Here is a 17,538-nt window from a genome sequence, read left to right as displayed (position 1 = left end):
TTGCTAGGTCCCTGAATGTCAGTCTTTGTTGCATTTCCAGTTAAGTTTTGTTTTTTGGTCCTCTCCCCTCAGAGAAATCCTTACTAAACTTTGGCCTAAAGAACAGTGTCAACTAAATCTTGTTTACCCTAGATAGTTTTCTTTTTCCTCTAGAGATTTTATAAAACAAATACTTGTAAAAGACATGAAGTTGAGAGGAGTTATGTGGAGGGGATTTGAGGGAAGTTAGAGGGATGAGATAAGGAGGTAAAGCTGATTATATTTTATTTTATACTTGTATGGAATTTTCAAATACTTTTTTTTTTAAAGGAAAGCAAAAAATAGACAAATTGTTTCTTTTGGGTGAGGGGGTTGTTGAGACAGGGTCTCATTATGTAGATCTGGCTATCCAAGGACCTGTCCTTGCTGTGTAGACCAGACTGGCCTAGAACTTACAGAGATCTTTCTATCACTGCCTCTGTCTGAAATGCTGGGTGTAAAGGCCTTTGCCACTAAAACTGTCTAACTTGTTTGTTTTTCAACTCTAATTGACTTCTACCATCTTGATTGTTTACTCTAGGAAAAACTTCTGGCTAATTGTTTCTAATTTGCAAATGAAATTAAGTGTTTTAGGCAACTTTAGTTAAAATATACTAATTTAGATTCCAAAGTGCTAAAGATAGGGATAAGTGAAAATTTGGACTAATATAATTTCCTTAAGAATAAGATAATCTTAGGCTGGCAGAAGTGGGGGGAAGGTGGGTAGGAATGGGGTAAAAGCAAACACCTTTAATTCCAGCACTTGGGAGGCAGAAGCATGTAGATCTCTGTGAGTTCAAGGCCCAGCCTGGTCTACAAAGTGAGTTCCAGGATAGCCAGGGTTACACAGAGAAACTCTGTTTTTAAAAAAAACCAAAAAATAAAAACAAAAAAGTGAAAATCTTACATTACATATTATTTGTATTTTATTTTATGTGCATCCTTCTTTTACCTACTTGCATTTACGTGCTCCACATGTGTACCTGGTTTCTGAAGATTCAGAAGAAGGTGTTGTATTGGAATTTAGAGTTTTGTGAGAGGGCTGGAGAGATGGCTCAGAGGTTAAGAGCACTGGCTGCTCTTCCAGAGGTCTTGAGTTCAATTCCCAGCAACCATATGGTGGCTCACAACCATCTATAAGGAAATGTGTTGCACTCTTCTGGTGTGCAGGTGTATGTGCAAAACACAACATTGTATACATATTAAATAAATAAATCTTTTTAAGAATTTTGTGAGAGAGGACTGGAGAGATTGGCTCAGAGGTTAAGAGTACTGGCTGTTCTTCCAAAGGTCCTGAGTTCAATTCCCAGAAACCACATGGTGGCGCACAGCCATCTATAGTGAGATCTGTTACCCTCTTCTGGCCTTCAGGCACACATGCAGGCAGAATGCTATATAAGTAATAAATAAATAAACCTTTAAAAAAGAATTGTCTGAGCTTTAGCACATAGATTTTATGCATAAATTTTAAATGAAGTTCAGCTGTTTGTTGTTTAAGTAACAGTTGGCTTTCCAAGTCTTGTGGTGTTATTTAAGTAGCCCTTTGTTTTAGGTGGTAAATCGAAAAATGTCAACTGCTGATAAGTTTCAGGTTGTTCAGGTTCTGAGTACTGTACCCTAAAATTGTACTAAAGATGTTTTCTTGTTTTAATTTTAGGGTGAGAAGGTGAACTATGAAAAATTTAGAAATTGGCTTCTTCTAAACAAAGATGCTTTTACCTTCTCTCGCTGGCTGCTGTCTGGGGGAGTTTATGTGACCCTTACTGATGACAGTGACACTCCTACTTTCTACCAAACTCTGGCTGGAGTCACACATTGTAAGTAATGACATTATATTGTTTTCTTTCATCTTTAATATAATTGCCTGATAATAACAGAATATGCTTAAAAAGATAAAAAGGGTTTTCTCACTGCATTTTTCTTCCAATATATAATCACTGAGATGCTAGAGCATGAAAAGTACTGCTTTTTACTAATTGTCCTTAATAAAACTGTATTTGTTTTCTGAGCTGTTTGTTGCAGATTACATGATTCAAGAGAAATCTAATTTCCAGTATTAATAGAGCTCTGTTCCTGGTAGAGGAAAACCTCATCCTTCCTTCCTGCCTTCAGTAATCCTAAGCATTTCTTGGCTTGGGGTAGCATTACTTCCTTCTCTGCTTCTAGTTTTTTGTTTTGTTTTGTTTTCTTTTGTTTTGTTTTGTTTTTCAAGACAGGGTCTCTCTTGTAGCCCTGGCTGTTCTGGAATTAGCTTTATATAACAGCCTGGACTTCATCTCAGAAATCTGCCTTCCTCTGCCTGGGATTAAAGAGTTCTGGGATTAAAAGCATTCACCACCACTGCTCAGTTGCCTGGTGTTTTAAAAATGTGGTTTTAGGAGTTTGAACTCTGGTTTTCAGGATTGTACAGCAAGCACTTGACCAATTTAGCTATCTCTTTAGCTTCTTTAAATGAAACCTCATTCCTATCAGAAGTCCATTTCTTCTTTCTCTGAGTTTTTTTTTAATTTTTAGTTTTATTTTGTATGTATGTATGTGTACCACATATGTGCAGAAAGCCTACAGTGGTCAGAAAAGGTATTTGATCCCCTGGAACTGGAGTTAGAGATGGTTGTAAGCCATCATATAGGTGCTGGGAACTGAACCTGGGGTCCTCTGTAAGATCAGTAAGCACTCCTAACCACTAAGCTATTTCTCTAGCCCCTCTCTGAATTTTTACAACAACTTTTTGTGCCCTTCTTCATTAGACTTCATTGTGCCCTTCTTCATTAGACTTCATTAGACGCTTTTACCCTATGTTAGAATTATTTGAAGCAATCTATTTGTTGTGCATGCCATCTCTTCTCAATCATAGGATCCTGTCCTGGATAGTTTTATGTCATATTGACAAAAGCTAAAGTCATCTTCAAGTGCCTCCATATGATTAGGCTGTAGGCAAGCCTGTAGGACATTTTCTTAATTAGTGGTTGATAGGGGTTGAGGAAATGGCAAGCTCATTGTTGGTGGGGCTACCTCTAGGCTGGTGGTCCTGAATTCTATAAAGAAATCAGACTGGGCAAGTCATGAGAGTGAAGCCAGTAAGTAGCACTCCTCCATGGCTCCTACGTCAGCTCCTGCTTCCAGGTTCCTGCCCTGCCCTAAATGTTTTTGATGATGAACTGTTACTTGGAAGTGTGAGTGAAATAATCATATACACAGAATAAATAAATGTAAGAAAAACTCAAGAGTTTTGTCATGGTAAATACATTTGTCAGACCTGTAAATTTCAGCTGTTATTTTTATTAAATTAAGAAACTAAGAAACTGAATTAGAACTTAAATTTATAGGTTCTTTGTTTTTGTTTTCCCTTAAATTGACTTATAAAGTAAAAAGTTTCCTTATGGCATTTGCAGACACACTTTTTTTTTTTTATCTCCCTTTGCTCCTCTCTGCTCCTCATCTCTGTTCTGTCACCTCCCACCATATCCTTTCACTCTCAGTATTCCTCCTTCTGCTTTACCACATTAACCTGCTCTCTTGTCTTCCCTATATCCCTCCTTTGAAATGTCTTCCTCCCACCCTGCTAATCTGTTCCTTTCTAGTTCCTTGACCTCCATTCATACTTGTTCTTCAGTAGATGCACATATTTAATATAAGTTGGGATCCATTGAAAGGTGTAAATTTTTTTGGTTAGTAGAAATGAACTATTTTTTTTTAAATCAAGATTATCTTATTATCATAACTTGCTATTTAAATACCTGAGTGTACTTGATTTGAGTGGAAAGGGAAGGGTTGAGACTAAAGATGGACTTCATGGTAGAGGGTTTGCCTCACATGCACAAGACCCTGGATTCTATCTCTTGGACTATAGGAAAGTTGTTCAGGCATAGTAGAAACTGAGGCAGGAGGACTATCAGCCCATTATCAGCCTGAGCCATATAATGAGTTCCTGTCTCAAAGACAAAAAGAACAGAATCAAATTTGTGGTGAGTGAGATGCCTCAGGAGGTAAAGCACTTGCCACATAAGCCTGGTGATCTAAGTGCAGTCCCCGGAACCTGTGTGAGGTGGTAGGAGAGAAAGAACTGACTTCAGAATTGCCCTCTGGCTTCCACATACCCTCGATACACTCATAACCATAATTAATTATGATGACATTTCTAATATATGGGCTGGAGAGATGGCTCAGTGATTACAGATGAGTTCTGTTCCCAGCACCCATGTTGAGAGTTTCAGAGCCACCTGTAACTCCAGCTCCAGCGATCTGATGCCCTGTTCTGGCCTCTAGAGGTACCTACACTTTGTATACACACATAGTCCTACACAAACAGATCCATGTAAATAAAAATAAAAGTTTAAAATAAAACAAAAACAAGTCTAAGTGTGTACAGGGTTCCTTGAGACAGGGTTTCTCTGTGCAGCCTTGGCTGTCCTGGACTTGCTTTGTAGACCAGGCTGGCCAAGAACTCACAGAGCTCCCCCTGCCTCTGCCTTCCTGAGTGCTGGCAATAAAGGTGTGTACCACCAGTTTCTTAAAAGTTCATCTTTAATGCCATTTAATCTTCCAAGCCAGTGTACTGATAATAGACAAAGGCAATGTTCTGACAATAGACACAGTTTAAAAAAGATTAATAAAGATATTATTAAGTAAAATTTTCCCATTTAAAGAAATATGTTGGAGTGGAATTCTTTTTAATTTCTTCTTTAATGATAAATTTCACTTGATCTAGTGAACATAGTTGAATGGTTGCCCACTTACTACCAGTAAAATAAATAATAAAAGGCTTGAATTGTTTTTTAAATATTATAATTTTTCTTAATATTTTACATAAATTTTGGAAGAAAGTGTGTATCTACAACATCTTTCTTGAAATACATTTTCAAATAAATTAAGAAATTCCCGGATTTCTGCAAAATAAGTTGTAAGAGTGAATAAAACTACTTAGTCATTGATTTCTTTGAGTTGTGGATTCTAAAATAGTTGCCATAGTTTGACTGAATTTTTGGTCAGTATCATTTATTGTGAATAATTTTATATCTAAAAATTATATTGCTCCCTTTGGCATTTGTCTCAGCTGTAAAATTGGTGTGTTCTATTCCCTTGCCACATCATGTGTTAGAACCTTCTTTCAAGGTTGTAGTGAATGTACTAACAGACTGCCTAGGGAACCTGCGTCTCCTTCACTAGCCTCTTACTTGTCCGTAAGGCTTATACTGTTGTCAGTAAATCTCAGACAGCCACTGCTCCTGAGAGCAGGTTGTCTCCTCAGAAACATTGGAGGACTGTGTTACTCTGTAAAATCCTAGAATATTGAGCCTGGCCTTTTTCATGAGGATCCATTTTGGCAATAAAGAGCTTCTTCTACAGGTGGAGCCTTCTGTGAGGTGAGACTTGATTAAAATGTCCCAAAGTCAGGCCAAATGGCTTAGAATGTTGGGAATATGGTGTGCTTGTGGTAATCCCAGAGAAAAATTACACCTACAGGTGGGTGTAGATGTATTCTTATTTACTTGATGGAGTGAGTTTTGTTATGTATTTATTTACTACCTACAAATAAAAAGAGAACTAAACAAACTGTTGCTTGTTTATTTTAAAAAAAATGATTTATTTATTTATTTATTTATTTTATGTGTACTGGTGTTTTGCCCGCATGTATGTGTAAGAGTGTTGGATCCCCTGGAACTGGAGTTAATAGACAGTGTGAGCTGTTGTGTGGGTGCTGGGAAACCTGGGTCCCTTTGAAGAGCAGCCAATGTTCTTAATTGCTGAGCCATCTCTTCAGCCCTGTTCTAACTTTCTTAAGTAAAAATAAGGTTATTGAATCTTTTCCAGAAGTTCAGTTACCAGTTCTTACAAAATGTTTGGTAATGATAAATTCACAGATGTTTGACTGTGGAATTTGCAGTCAGTATTCAGAAAATGAACAGTGCAAAGTATGACAGCACTAAAGTATGTTTCTAGTAGGTGAACGCTACCACTCCTACTGTTTCGGTTTTTTTCTAACTATGTTCTGCTTCTGTCTTCCTCTCTCACACGTGTACTACATTTATATTATGGGGGGTGTTTTTATAGGAGGTTAATGAAAAATTTCCAAAGCTAAAATCAGTTAATATAATGTTTCTGTGTTGAATTTTTTTTCATTTTATGATTTGTTTTTAATGTGTGTTTGTATTTTGCCTACATGCATGCATGTACATCAGATGTGTGCCTGCTACCCTTGGTGACCAGAAATGGACATTAGAGCTCCTAAGACTAGAGTTAAAACTATGTAAGCCACCATGAGGGTGCCGGGACTCAAACCCAGGTCCTCTAGAAGAGCAGCCAGTGTTATTAACCCCTGGGCCATTTCTCTAATCCTAGGTATTAAGACTTCTGTATTATAAAAATGTGAGCATAGCTTCTGTTATCATCTTTTCTTTCAGGGCCAGATATTATATTACCAATTAATTACTTGAAAGAAAGCTTAGGACTTTAGTGTTTCTATAAAGAAAAGGAGAAGAAGGCGGCCGCAGTGGTGCATGCCTGTAATGCCAGCACTTGGGAGGCAGAGGCAAGTGGATCTCTGTGAGTTCCAGGCCAGCCTGGTCTATAAAGCAAATCTAGGACAGCCAAGGCTATACAGAGAAACCCTGTCTCAAAAAAACAAAAAGGAAAAAAAAAGGCAGTTTCTTTTCTATAATCACTATAGTTCACCATAGAGTAAACAGATATCTGTTTAGGATTAGAGAAGAATGACATCTCATTTATATATCATTAGGCTCAAACTCTTCTGTTTGCTAAAATTTTAGATTATTTGTTTTCTTCATAGCTTAGAGTAGTTCTCTTTTTGAATTTTAAAATTATTGTACAAAGTAATATGCTTCATCATGACATATTAATACATTTACTTTTTTTTTTTTACTTTTTAATCTTTCACCTTTACACTACTCTCAACTCTCTGTGCGCTCTCCATTTCTCCCCTAGATAGCTCAATTTCTACTGCCATGGCAAATACAAGAATACTTTCTGTTGTTGTTGTTTTGACTCAGGGTTTTTCTGTATAGCTCTGGCTTTCCTGTTCTGTATACCAGGCTGGCCTCAAACTAAGAGATCCACATGCCTCTGCCTCCTGAGTGCTAGATAAAGGCAAGCACCACCATGCCCAGTTAGGAAGCAGTGTTTTTTTCACTTAGGAGACTGAGGCGGGAGGATCATTGTGAGTTTAAGGCCATCATAAGCTACATACCAAGTTTCTGTCTCCAAAGAAAATCTTCCTGCCTTTTTTTTTTTTTTTTTTGGTTTCTTCACAATTGTACTTATGTTTGATGGTATATTATGGCCACTTTGGTTCTAATGAGTTGTTCAGCCTGTTTTCTTCTTGTACTTTCATTTCAATAGTTTCTGTGGCCCAGTGTTCAGGTTTACTCATCTTTCCTCTTGTCTAGGAGTCTACTGCTGAGTCATAAATGTTATTTTTCATCTTCGGTAGTTCCAGTTGCTTCGTATTTTATGGATGCCATTTCTTCAGTAAATTTCTTTAATTCTGTTTTTTTTTTTTTTTATTTTGTTTTTTGTTTGTATTTGTTTTCCAAGACAGGGTTTTACTGTATAGCCCTGCCTGTCCTGAAACTCACTATGTAGTCTGGACGACCTGGAACTCAGTTTATAGCTGAGGCTGGTCTCAAACTGAGAAATCTGCCTGCTTTTGCTTCCCAAGTGCTGGGATCAAAGGTGTGCCCAGCTAATTCTGTCTATTTATAGTTCATAGTTTTCAGGCTATGTCTAAATCCATTGTCTATTATTTCTAGGTCTTTTTGTTGATTAGTTTTTAGTTTAACATTGTCTTACTTTTTCATGTGTTTTTAATATTTACTGTGTGTGTGTGTGTGTGTGTACATATGCCATGCTGTATGTGTGGAGGAATCACTGTCTTTCTTTCCAATATATGGATTCCTGGATCAAATTTAGGTTGTCAGACTTGGTGGTAAGCTCCTTTATCTGCTGAGCCATCCGCTGGCTCTCTTTCATGTTTTTTCCTCAATGCTAGACATTGTGAATGTTGTGTGGTATCTCTCCAACTTACACCCTGCACCTTGGGAATTTCAAATCCTAGGCAAACTTCAGTGAGTTTCACTCTGTATAACACAGATTTCATTTTCTTTGCATAACTTGTTTCTGACACTTTCTCCTCTAATTTTCAGCTATCTCAACCAAACTCCCTGTAGTGACCTCCATTCTTTTGTTTTTTCCAGACAGGGTTTCTCTGTGTAACAGAGCCCTGGCTGTCCTGGACTCACTTTGTAGACCAGGCTGGCCTTGAACTCATAGGGACCATCCTCCCTCTGCCTCCCCAGAGTATTGGGATTAAAGGTGTGTACCATGGTGCCCGGCTTGTGACCTCCATTTTTAACACAGTGAAATCTGCATTCAGACTCCTTATTTTTGCCACCTTGGGGATATAGGCACAGGCAAAAGCAGGGCAGTAGAAGTGCTCACCTTGATCCGTCCTGCATTCTCTAGTTTTAGTAACTGCATAGATAGATAGATAGATAGATAGATAGATAGATAGATAGATAGATAGATAGGCAGGCAGACAGAGTGAGCACACCAGAGGACAAGTTTGATTCCAGTTGATATTTCACAATGGCCAGAAGGGGACATTCCCAGAATTACATTTTAGTGAGATAACTTTGATTATCATGTTTAGCTGAGAATAAAATATCTATGTGCTTCCTAAATTTTATTTCAATTGCTTGGAAAGGAAACAGAAACACTTAAAATGTAACCATTTTTAGAGTTTGCCTCTGTTTCTATTCATCCTTTCATGATTTTACTGTTACCCTAGTATATTTTGTTAACTGTGTGAATTAAATATAGGCCGTTATTCTGATATTTACCATCTAACTAGGAGAGAAGATTTGCACAAAAATTTAAACCTGAGGCCGAGGTTGAAAATGACTAGAATGGCTTAGTAGTATATGGTTTTATACATTAGATCTTAGCAGGCAGCCTCAATGGGAAATTGTAGCTTCTTTTTCTCTGAGGTGGTTTGGTTTTGCTTTGTTTTCGGAAGCAGCGTTTCTTTGTGTAGCCTTCACTATCCTAGACTTACTTTGTAGACCAGGCTGGCCTCAAATGCAACAGAAATCCTCCTGCCTCTGCCTCCTGAGTGCTAGGATCAAAGGTGTACGCCACCAAGCCTGACTTTTTTCTGTGAGTAATAGAGTCTCTAGCTTTTGTTATTTTGATATCATTTTTTTTTACAGTTTTTAAATATGGTAAATTTATCTTTTTGTGGGTTTTGTCCATAAATAGCTTTAGTAGTTGAATTGAGAAAATATGTCCTTAAAAGATGTATTATCAGGATAAACTAATGGCCCAGAAGGGCATTCTGAGTTTATAATCTTGTTTGATTGGATTATTAGTGGAGGAATCAGACATCATTGATCTGGAGAAACGCTATTGGCTACTGAAGGCTCAATCCCGTACTGGACGTTTTGACTTAGAGACCTTTGGGCCATTGGTTTCACCACCCATTCGCCCTTCTCTGAGTGAAGGTAGGAAACATTGCTTTTATTTATTTGTTTGTTTATTATTTTTTAAACAAATAAAAAACCTAAATGTTCATTCGGTAAGTAAATAGACCAAATCCATCTCTTTTCTTTGACAAACTATACTCCTTTAGATTTCATAGTTTCTTGCTCAATAATACAGTGGTAATGAAGAAAACCAACGTCACTATCTTCAGCTTTATATTTTACTTGTAGGATTTTGCATGAGTCAGTTCTTACATGTGCACGTGATGTGACCAGGTGTAAGTAGTGTGAGTAGTATGACTGTGTCAGCAGGCAGGACATGCAAAGAGTGTTAGCTACTGCATGGACAGAGCTCCAGATTTTCTCACATGATCTGTCTTTTTCTCTGCCACTTGTTTTTCATTCACATAAGACTTCACTGCTGCTTTCTCCCCTGGAAAAGAGAAAAACAAAAACAAAAAACCTTCTAGATGAAAACATCTCTTGAGATCTACTGTAGTTCCAGTATGTTTTTTTTTTTTTTTTCCTTTTAAAAAATAAAGAATATTGGGTGTGTTTGTATACACCTTTTTTGTTTGGTTGTTTTGATTTTTGGTCTTTCAAGACAGGGTTTCTCTGTGTAGCTTTGGCTGTCCTGGACTCACTTTGTAGACCAGGCTGGCCTCAAACTCACAGAGATCTCCTGCCTCTGGGATTACAGGCATGGGCCACAGCACCCAGATAAAGGAAAACATTAATTGGGACTGGCTTACAGTTTCAGAGGTATAGTCTATTATCATCATGGCAGGAAGCATGGCAACCTCCAGGCAGACATGGTGCTGGAGGAGCCAAGAGTGCTATATCTTCATCTGTCGGAAGCAGGAGACTGTGTGCCACGTTGGCTGTGACTTGAGCATAGGGGATCTCAAAACCCACCCCTGCAGTGACACCCTTCCTCCAACAAGGTCACACTTCCTTCAACAAGGCCATATCCCCTAATAGCTTCACTCCCTACGGGCCAGGCATTCCAACACATGAGTCTATGGGGGTCATTCCTACTCAAACCACCACACCACTTTATGAAAAAGAGACATTTCTAATTTCATAAACATGTCAGTATATGGCTGGATTATAGTGTCTTTTTTTGTTTTATAGGCTTATTTAATGCTTTTGATGAAAATCGTGACAATCATATAGACTTCAAAGAGATATCCTGTGGGTTATCAGCCTGCTGCAGGGGCCCCCTGGCGGAAAGACAAAAATGTAAGTATGATAACAGTGTCTGCAAAGTGTCACATTATGACATGTAAAGACAAAATCAGTTTTCATCCATGTAACATCATTGTGGATTAAGAATTGCCTTTCTTAACTATCAGGTTGCTAAATTAGTGATTTCATAATTGGCAATTTAGTGAATTCAGTCAAAGGAAGCAGCAACCTATTTAGTAGTTGGATATAGTTTGGGTTCTTTTCTGTTATTAATATTCCTTAGCCACCCGGTGACACATGCCTTTAATCCTAGCACATGGGAGGCAGAGGCAGGTGGATCTCTATGAGTTCAAGGCCAGCCTGGTATACAGAGCTGGACAGGATAGCCAGAGTTATACAGAGAAACCCTGTCTCGAAAAACCAAAAAAGTATTGGTTTTCCAGGAAAATCTGATAACTTATAATTAATAAATTATGATAAATGGGAAAAATTTCTTGAGACAGGTTCTTTGCTTGGACTGACCTGGCACTCTTGGCCTTCCTCTCAGCCTCTAAATACTAGAATTGCAGGTGTGAGCCATCATGCTTAACTAAAAATTTCAAATATTAGGAAATGTTTTCTTAGTCTATAGAGTATTTTATGTCCTACATAATTTGAAGCAGAGCTCATTCTCTGTTATTTATATACATTAATATTCTACTCACAAGATGAAATTCTTAACTGGACTTAATTTTGGCAAATACTGAAATGGTATTTTTCATTTAACACAGTCTAAAACTATAATTTATAACAAATATATTACATCAACAAATCTTAACCATATTTGAGGAAGTGTGACAGTTTACTTAGGATTTAGCATAAATATATTTTCTAAGGTTCCTTTTTTTTTTGTTTCTTAAAATGGAGCTTCACAAATACCTGTTTTGGCATTATGTTTGATGTTTTTAAATTTTATTTAGTAACATATACTGAGTTGATTTACTGTAATAATTAACATATTAAGAGGGGTGATAAAGGATTGGTTTTCAGGGTTGTGTCCCCCCCCCTCCCCTCCCTGAGACAGGATTTCTATGTGTAGCCCTGGCTGTTTTGGATCTCACTACATAGACTAGGCTAGCTTCACAATCTGCCTACCTCTGCCTCCCAAGTGATGGGGTTAAAGGCATGTGCCGCTATACCAAGTTTGTGGAAGGGTTTTTGTTCATTTGTTTTGTTTTGTTTTGGAGACAGGGTTTATCTGCTGTCCTGGAACTTGATCTGTACACCAGACTGGCCTCTAACTCACAGAGATCCACCAGCCTCTGCCTTCTAAGTGGTGGGATTAAAGGCATGCACCTCCATGCCTGGGCATGAAGGGATATTCTTAATCTTAATAAATTCAGGTTTCTTTTTAATTGATTTTCCAACTGGTTTTATGAAAGATGTTTTTTTTTTCTTATTAAAATCTCATTTTATTTATTTATTCATTTGAGATCGGATCTTACTTTGTGTCTCAGGCTGGCCTTGAACTTACAAAGATCCATCTGCTGCTGCCTTGAAAGTGCTGGGATTAAAGGCATGTACCAACACACTCAACAAAAATTTTTTTCATTGAATTTAATGTATTTAAGGAAGTTGAATCTCTTCTTTTCATTTGATGTTAATTATTGCCTTAAAGGTTCAAAGTTAACGGCCTGTAATCCCAGCACTCAGGGATGCAGAGGCAGGCAGATCTCTGTGAGTTTGAGGCCATCCTGGTCTGCAAAAACAGTCCAGGACAAACAAGGCTACTCAGAAAAAAAACTGTCTTGAAAAAGATTTAAAAAAAAAAAAAAGTTTAAAGTTTTGAGTCTGTGAAGTTGCTTTTAAAATATGTTTTTAAATTTCTTTTTTTTTTTTCTGGTCAACTAGAAGTTAACAAACCAGAGTGTTTTATTTAGAGTTAATTAGTAAAGTCGTCATTATCTAATTCTAACATTATTGTATATAAATTTTACTGAAGAGTTGAAATTATGCTTGACAAAATATTAAATGTAAGAACTGGAGAGATGGTGTATCAGTTTAGAGCACCGACTGTTCTTCCAGAGGGCCTGAGTTCAATTCCCAGCACCCACATGTTGCCTCACAACCATCTATAATCTGATGGTGATCTGATGCTTTCTTCCGATGTGCAAGTGTACAAGCAAGTAGAGCATGCATATAAATATATACACACACACACATATATAATATTTAAAAAATATTAAGTGTTGCTGGGCCTGGTGGCACATGCCTATAATCCCATTACTCAGGGAGGCAGAGGCAAGCAGATCTCTGTGAGTTCAAGGCCACTGTGGTCTACAGTGTGAGTCTAAGACAGCCAAAGCTACACAGAGAAACCCTGTCTCACAAAACAACAACAACAGAAAACTTTAATGTAAATTAGACTCTTTAGACCGATAAAGTAGAAGTTGGGAGTCTAGTTCTCAGCGTAGATGGGAATTTTAAGCGTAGGAGGAACAGCTCTTCAGTGATCAGTCTTGAGTATGAGAAACTAAAGGGAGGGGATGTACCTGAGTGCAAAGGAAAGCATATGCCCAGCATATCCAAGGTCCAGGTTTGATCCAGCAGCACCAAAGAGAAGAGTGAGTCAAAGATTTGGCTTGCCTCTTAAAAACCTGTAAGGTAATGCTTCTTACAAAATGGCTTAGCTCCTTCTTTCCAGAGTATAAAAAAGGTAGCTCAGGATTTGGCCGATGGATAAGTCTCTTTAACCTGGGTGGTGATTTAGAGTCAGTCACGAGATCTATTCATAACATTCTACATGTTACAATAATGGCAATAATATAGTGTGAATAGTATAGTCAGTTCGAACTTTTCAAGTACATACTGGCTTGGAAAACTAAGTAATTGTATGTGATAGCTTCTAATGAAATGTGTCATGTTTTAGAATCGAAAAGTGATTTCCTTTTTATGAGTTTCTTGTCATTAGTTTGCTTTAAGGTGTTTGATGTTGACCGTGATGGAGTTCTCTCCAGGGTTGAACTGAAAGACATGGTGGTTGCACTTTTGGAGGTCTGGAAAGATAATCGCACTGATGATATTCCTGTAAGTTCTGATTCTTTTTGTTGGTTGGTTGGTTTTTGAGACGGGTTTAATGTTGCTAATGCTGGCATGTGGTGTGCCCCTTGTCCTGCTAAGTTCTGAAAAGTAGATGGATAAAAGAAAAGAATAATTGTTTTTAATATATAGGGGGACTGAAAATTATACACGTTACTCTTTTGGATTTCTTTTTAAAGGAATTACATTCGGATCTGTCAGACATTGTAGAAGGCATATTGAATGCACATGATACCACAAAGGTGAGACTGGCTATGAGTAATTAATTTTTTCTAAAAATACTATGTGCTCTAAATCAAGATGTGTAGTTTATACAGATGGTCAAACTCTTCTGGACCTGTGGTTAAAATGTCTTCACATCATCTCTAAAGATAGCCCATTCCATCTTTAAACAGCAACTCAGGGAAGTCTAATATATGAATTAAGTAGACACCTTCTTGACAGCTTTACTTTATAGTCTTTATTTCTTCCATGTAATAAGTTATGTTAGGATAGCTTTGTACTGAATAAAGGAAATCAAACAGTATATAGCATGGCTGTATTGTATCATGATTAAGAAGAAAAGCCAGCGGTAGTAGAAGTTGAGTCTGTGACTTCTACAGTGAAGTACCAAGAAGATATCTGATGCCTTGGAAATGTATTTTACAATGAATAGCTCCTTTCAATTACATGGTTTGGCGAGACTTATTGGTAGCAGTATCATAACAGATTTTCTTCTGTAGCTTGAAAGTTTTATCTGTTTGTCTCTGTGAATTTAAAAATAATTTGTGTATGTGAAGAACACTTGAAGTATTCAAGTAAAGTATAAGCTGTAATGGTGTTACATAATTAAGGTTTAGAAAAAAATTGAGTCAGTTATTTGTTTCAGTCATAGTTGCAGGAATGATCATAAATGAATCCATTAAATGAATATTTAATAGAAACAAGTGATGATTTATTTTTTCCGGGCTCAAAGTCCACTTATCAATTTAGTCTTCCCCCTTTATTTATCCTCTCTGTCAAACTAAGGTATGTACTTCTATTTGGCATGTGTAAGAACAGAAACCTGGAGAAGGTAGTTTTTATTTCTGGCTTCAGTGACCATTGAGCAGATTGTTTAGTTGCTCAAATTGCCATGTAACCATGATAATAAAGTAGCTAGAGTCTAGAGTAGGATTTATCTATTTTACTGGTGCTATACTGTACATTGTACCAATGATATTTTACAGTTTATCTAAAAAGTCTATTTTTGTTGTTTTTTATATTGTTGGATTTTGAAACAGAATCTCACTGTGTGTAGCCCAGGACAGTCTCAAACTCTCTGGGTAGCCAAAAATGCCCTTGAACTCCTGATGTTTTTGCTTTTATTCTCTAAGAGCTGGAATTACAAATTTATGCCAATATTCCAAGGTTATTTCCAAAATCTTATTGAAGAAAGGAAATTGTTAATAAGAACTTTTTCACTGACTGCTTGAACAAAATTATAGATATATTTTTTATATTTCATCACTTGTAAATTCATAGTGTCATGCTTCTTGTGTGAACCTTTATGTATCTTCTGTGTATTATTGGTTTGCTTTCAAAAATTTGATTTTATTCTTCTATAATAAATGACATTTATTGACAGATTAATTTGAATGCTCTCTTTTAGATGGGCCATCTTACTCTGGAAGACTATCAGATCTGGAGTGTGAAAAATGTTCTTGCCAATGAATTTTTGAATCTCCTCTTCCAGGTATGACAGATTTAGGAATGGTAATGGTGTTAGGAATTCTGTGCTAGTAATTCTGTGTCATCGCCTGTTAGCACATCCAGACTACAAAACCATGTCTTACAGAAACACACAACTACATCTTGAATTTAATAGTGATTGCTTTCATTTCTTTCTTTTTTTTTTTTTTTATTTTTTGTTTTAAATTTGTGTTTTTGAGATAGGTTTCTCTGTGTAGCCTTGTCTGTCTTGGACTTGCTTTGTAGACCAGGCTGGCCTTGAACTCATAGAGATCCATCTGCCTCTGCCTCCCAAGTTTTGGCAACTACTGTGCCCAGCTGATTTTCCATTTTTTAACTTGCATATAACATAGCTATGTGAATAAATGGGAATTTGTCTCTTCTTGACATCTGATAGCTAATTCTTGTAGATCTAAAACATATACTATTCTGTTATTGGAGATTTGGAAGTTAGCCTCCATTAAAAAAAAAAGAAAGAAAGAAAGAAAAATTAAGTCCCAAACAATTAAGTTAAAAATTTTTCAGGTAATAATTGATAATTCACCAGTTTAACCATTGTTAATTCAGATTCCCATTTAAAAAGTAGATTTCATATAGATAACATCAAATAGTGTACAATCTAATCATTAGCACCGCTAGTAAAGTTTCTTGATTATCCTTTTGTTTTTCCAGGTCTGTCACATAGTTCTGGGGTTAAGACCAGCCACTCCAGAAGAAGAAGGACAAATTATTAGGTAAATTTATAGTTTCTATCTTATATTTTTTTTATTACATAGTTGAAATTTCTAACTGAAATACATAGTTACTAAGGAACAGTTTATCTTGGTTTTTTTTTTTTTTTTTTAAGATTTATTTATTAAATATACAATGTTCTGTCTGCATGCACACCTGCAGGCCAGGAAGAGGGCACCAGATCTCATTATAGATGTTGTAAGCCACCATGTGGTTGCTGGCAATTGAACTCAGGACATCTGGAAGAGCAGCCAGTGCTCTTAACCTCTGAGCCATCTCTCCAGTCCCTGTCTTGCTTTAATTATTACAGTAAAGCTATTTTAAAAAATTACATGTAGAAAATGGCATGGTGATCCACGCCTTTAATCCTAGCACTTGGGAGGCAGAAGCAAGTGAATCTCTGTGTATTCAAGGCCAGCCTAGTCTACATAATGAGTTCTGGGATAGCTATGGCTATGTAGAGACCCAGTCTCAAAGAAAATAGAAAAAAAGCTGAGCATGGTGGTACACACCTTAAATCTTAAATCTCAGGTGGGGAGGCAGAAGCAGGTGTATTTCTGAGTTGGAAGTCAGCCTAGTCTACCAAGTGAATTTCAGGACAACCAAGGCTACACAAAGAAACCCATCTGGAAAAAAAAATTACAAGTAGAAATATTTTTGTTAAATTATATTCCTAGCAGGTGGACAGTGGTGGTGCATGCCTTTAATCCCAGCATTCCAAAGGCAGTGACAGACAGATCTCTGAGTTCTCGGCCAGCTGGCCTACGCAGTGAGTTCCAGGACAGCCAGGTCTACATAGAGAACCCCTGTCTCAGTCAATCAATCAATTTCCTAGCTAAGGAACTAGATTAATTTAAAGGTCAAATTTTGTTAATCATTAAAATTGTAATGGGGCTAGAGATGTCACTCAGTGATAGAAAAATTGCAGTCTGATGAAATTAGTGAAAGAATTTTCAGGGCAGCAACTAAAAAGCAATTTGTTCCGATGGGAGAACCTCAGTAAAAATAGCCAACTTTTCCATCAAAAAGTGTAGAATTCAGAATTATGAAGGGTAGAGAAAAACAATTAAGAATTTTATATCCAGGCTGATGAGGTGGCTCAGTAGTTAAAAACACTGGCTTCTATTCCAGATGTCCTCAGTTCAAATCCCAGCAACTACATGGTAACTTACAACCATCTGTGAAGGGATGTGATACCCTCTTCTGCCATACAGATGTACAGGCAAACAGAGCACTCCTACATTAAAAAATCATTCATACATACATACATACATACATACATACATACATACATACATACATACATACATACATACAT

The 17,538-nt window shown here is 37.0% G+C and overlaps 1 protein-coding gene across 3 annotated transcripts in view; it reads left to right on the top strand.

The window, feature by feature from the left end:
- Usp32 (ubiquitin specific peptidase 32) overlaps window positions 1-17,538 on the top strand; it is a 134,640-nt gene that overhangs the window by 56,598 nt on the left and 60,504 nt on the right. For all 3 annotated transcript variants that reach the window (XM_055619803.1, XM_055619801.1, XM_055619800.1), the window contains exons 5-11: window positions 1,676-1,835; window positions 9,402-9,533; window positions 10,647-10,754; window positions 13,651-13,766; window positions 13,958-14,020; window positions 15,409-15,492; window positions 16,161-16,222. In XM_055619803.1, coding sequence (XP_055475778.1) covers window positions 1,676-1,835; window positions 9,402-9,533; window positions 10,647-10,754; window positions 13,651-13,766; window positions 13,958-14,020; window positions 15,409-15,492; window positions 16,161-16,222 — 725 coding nt within the window. The remainder of the gene's footprint in view (window positions 1-1,675; window positions 1,836-9,401; window positions 9,534-10,646; window positions 10,755-13,650; window positions 13,767-13,957; window positions 14,021-15,408; window positions 15,493-16,160; window positions 16,223-17,538) is intronic.

Source organism: Psammomys obesus, unplaced genomic scaffold, assembly GCF_907164565.1.
Source record: "Psammomys obesus unplaced genomic scaffold, mPsaObe1.curated_primary_1811, whole genome shotgun sequence".
In the NCBI taxonomy this organism is placed as follows: domain Eukaryota; kingdom Metazoa; phylum Chordata; class Mammalia; order Rodentia; family Muridae; genus Psammomys; species Psammomys obesus.
Note: the sequence above shows the minus strand (reverse complement) of the source record. Positions and strands in the feature narration are given on the sequence as shown.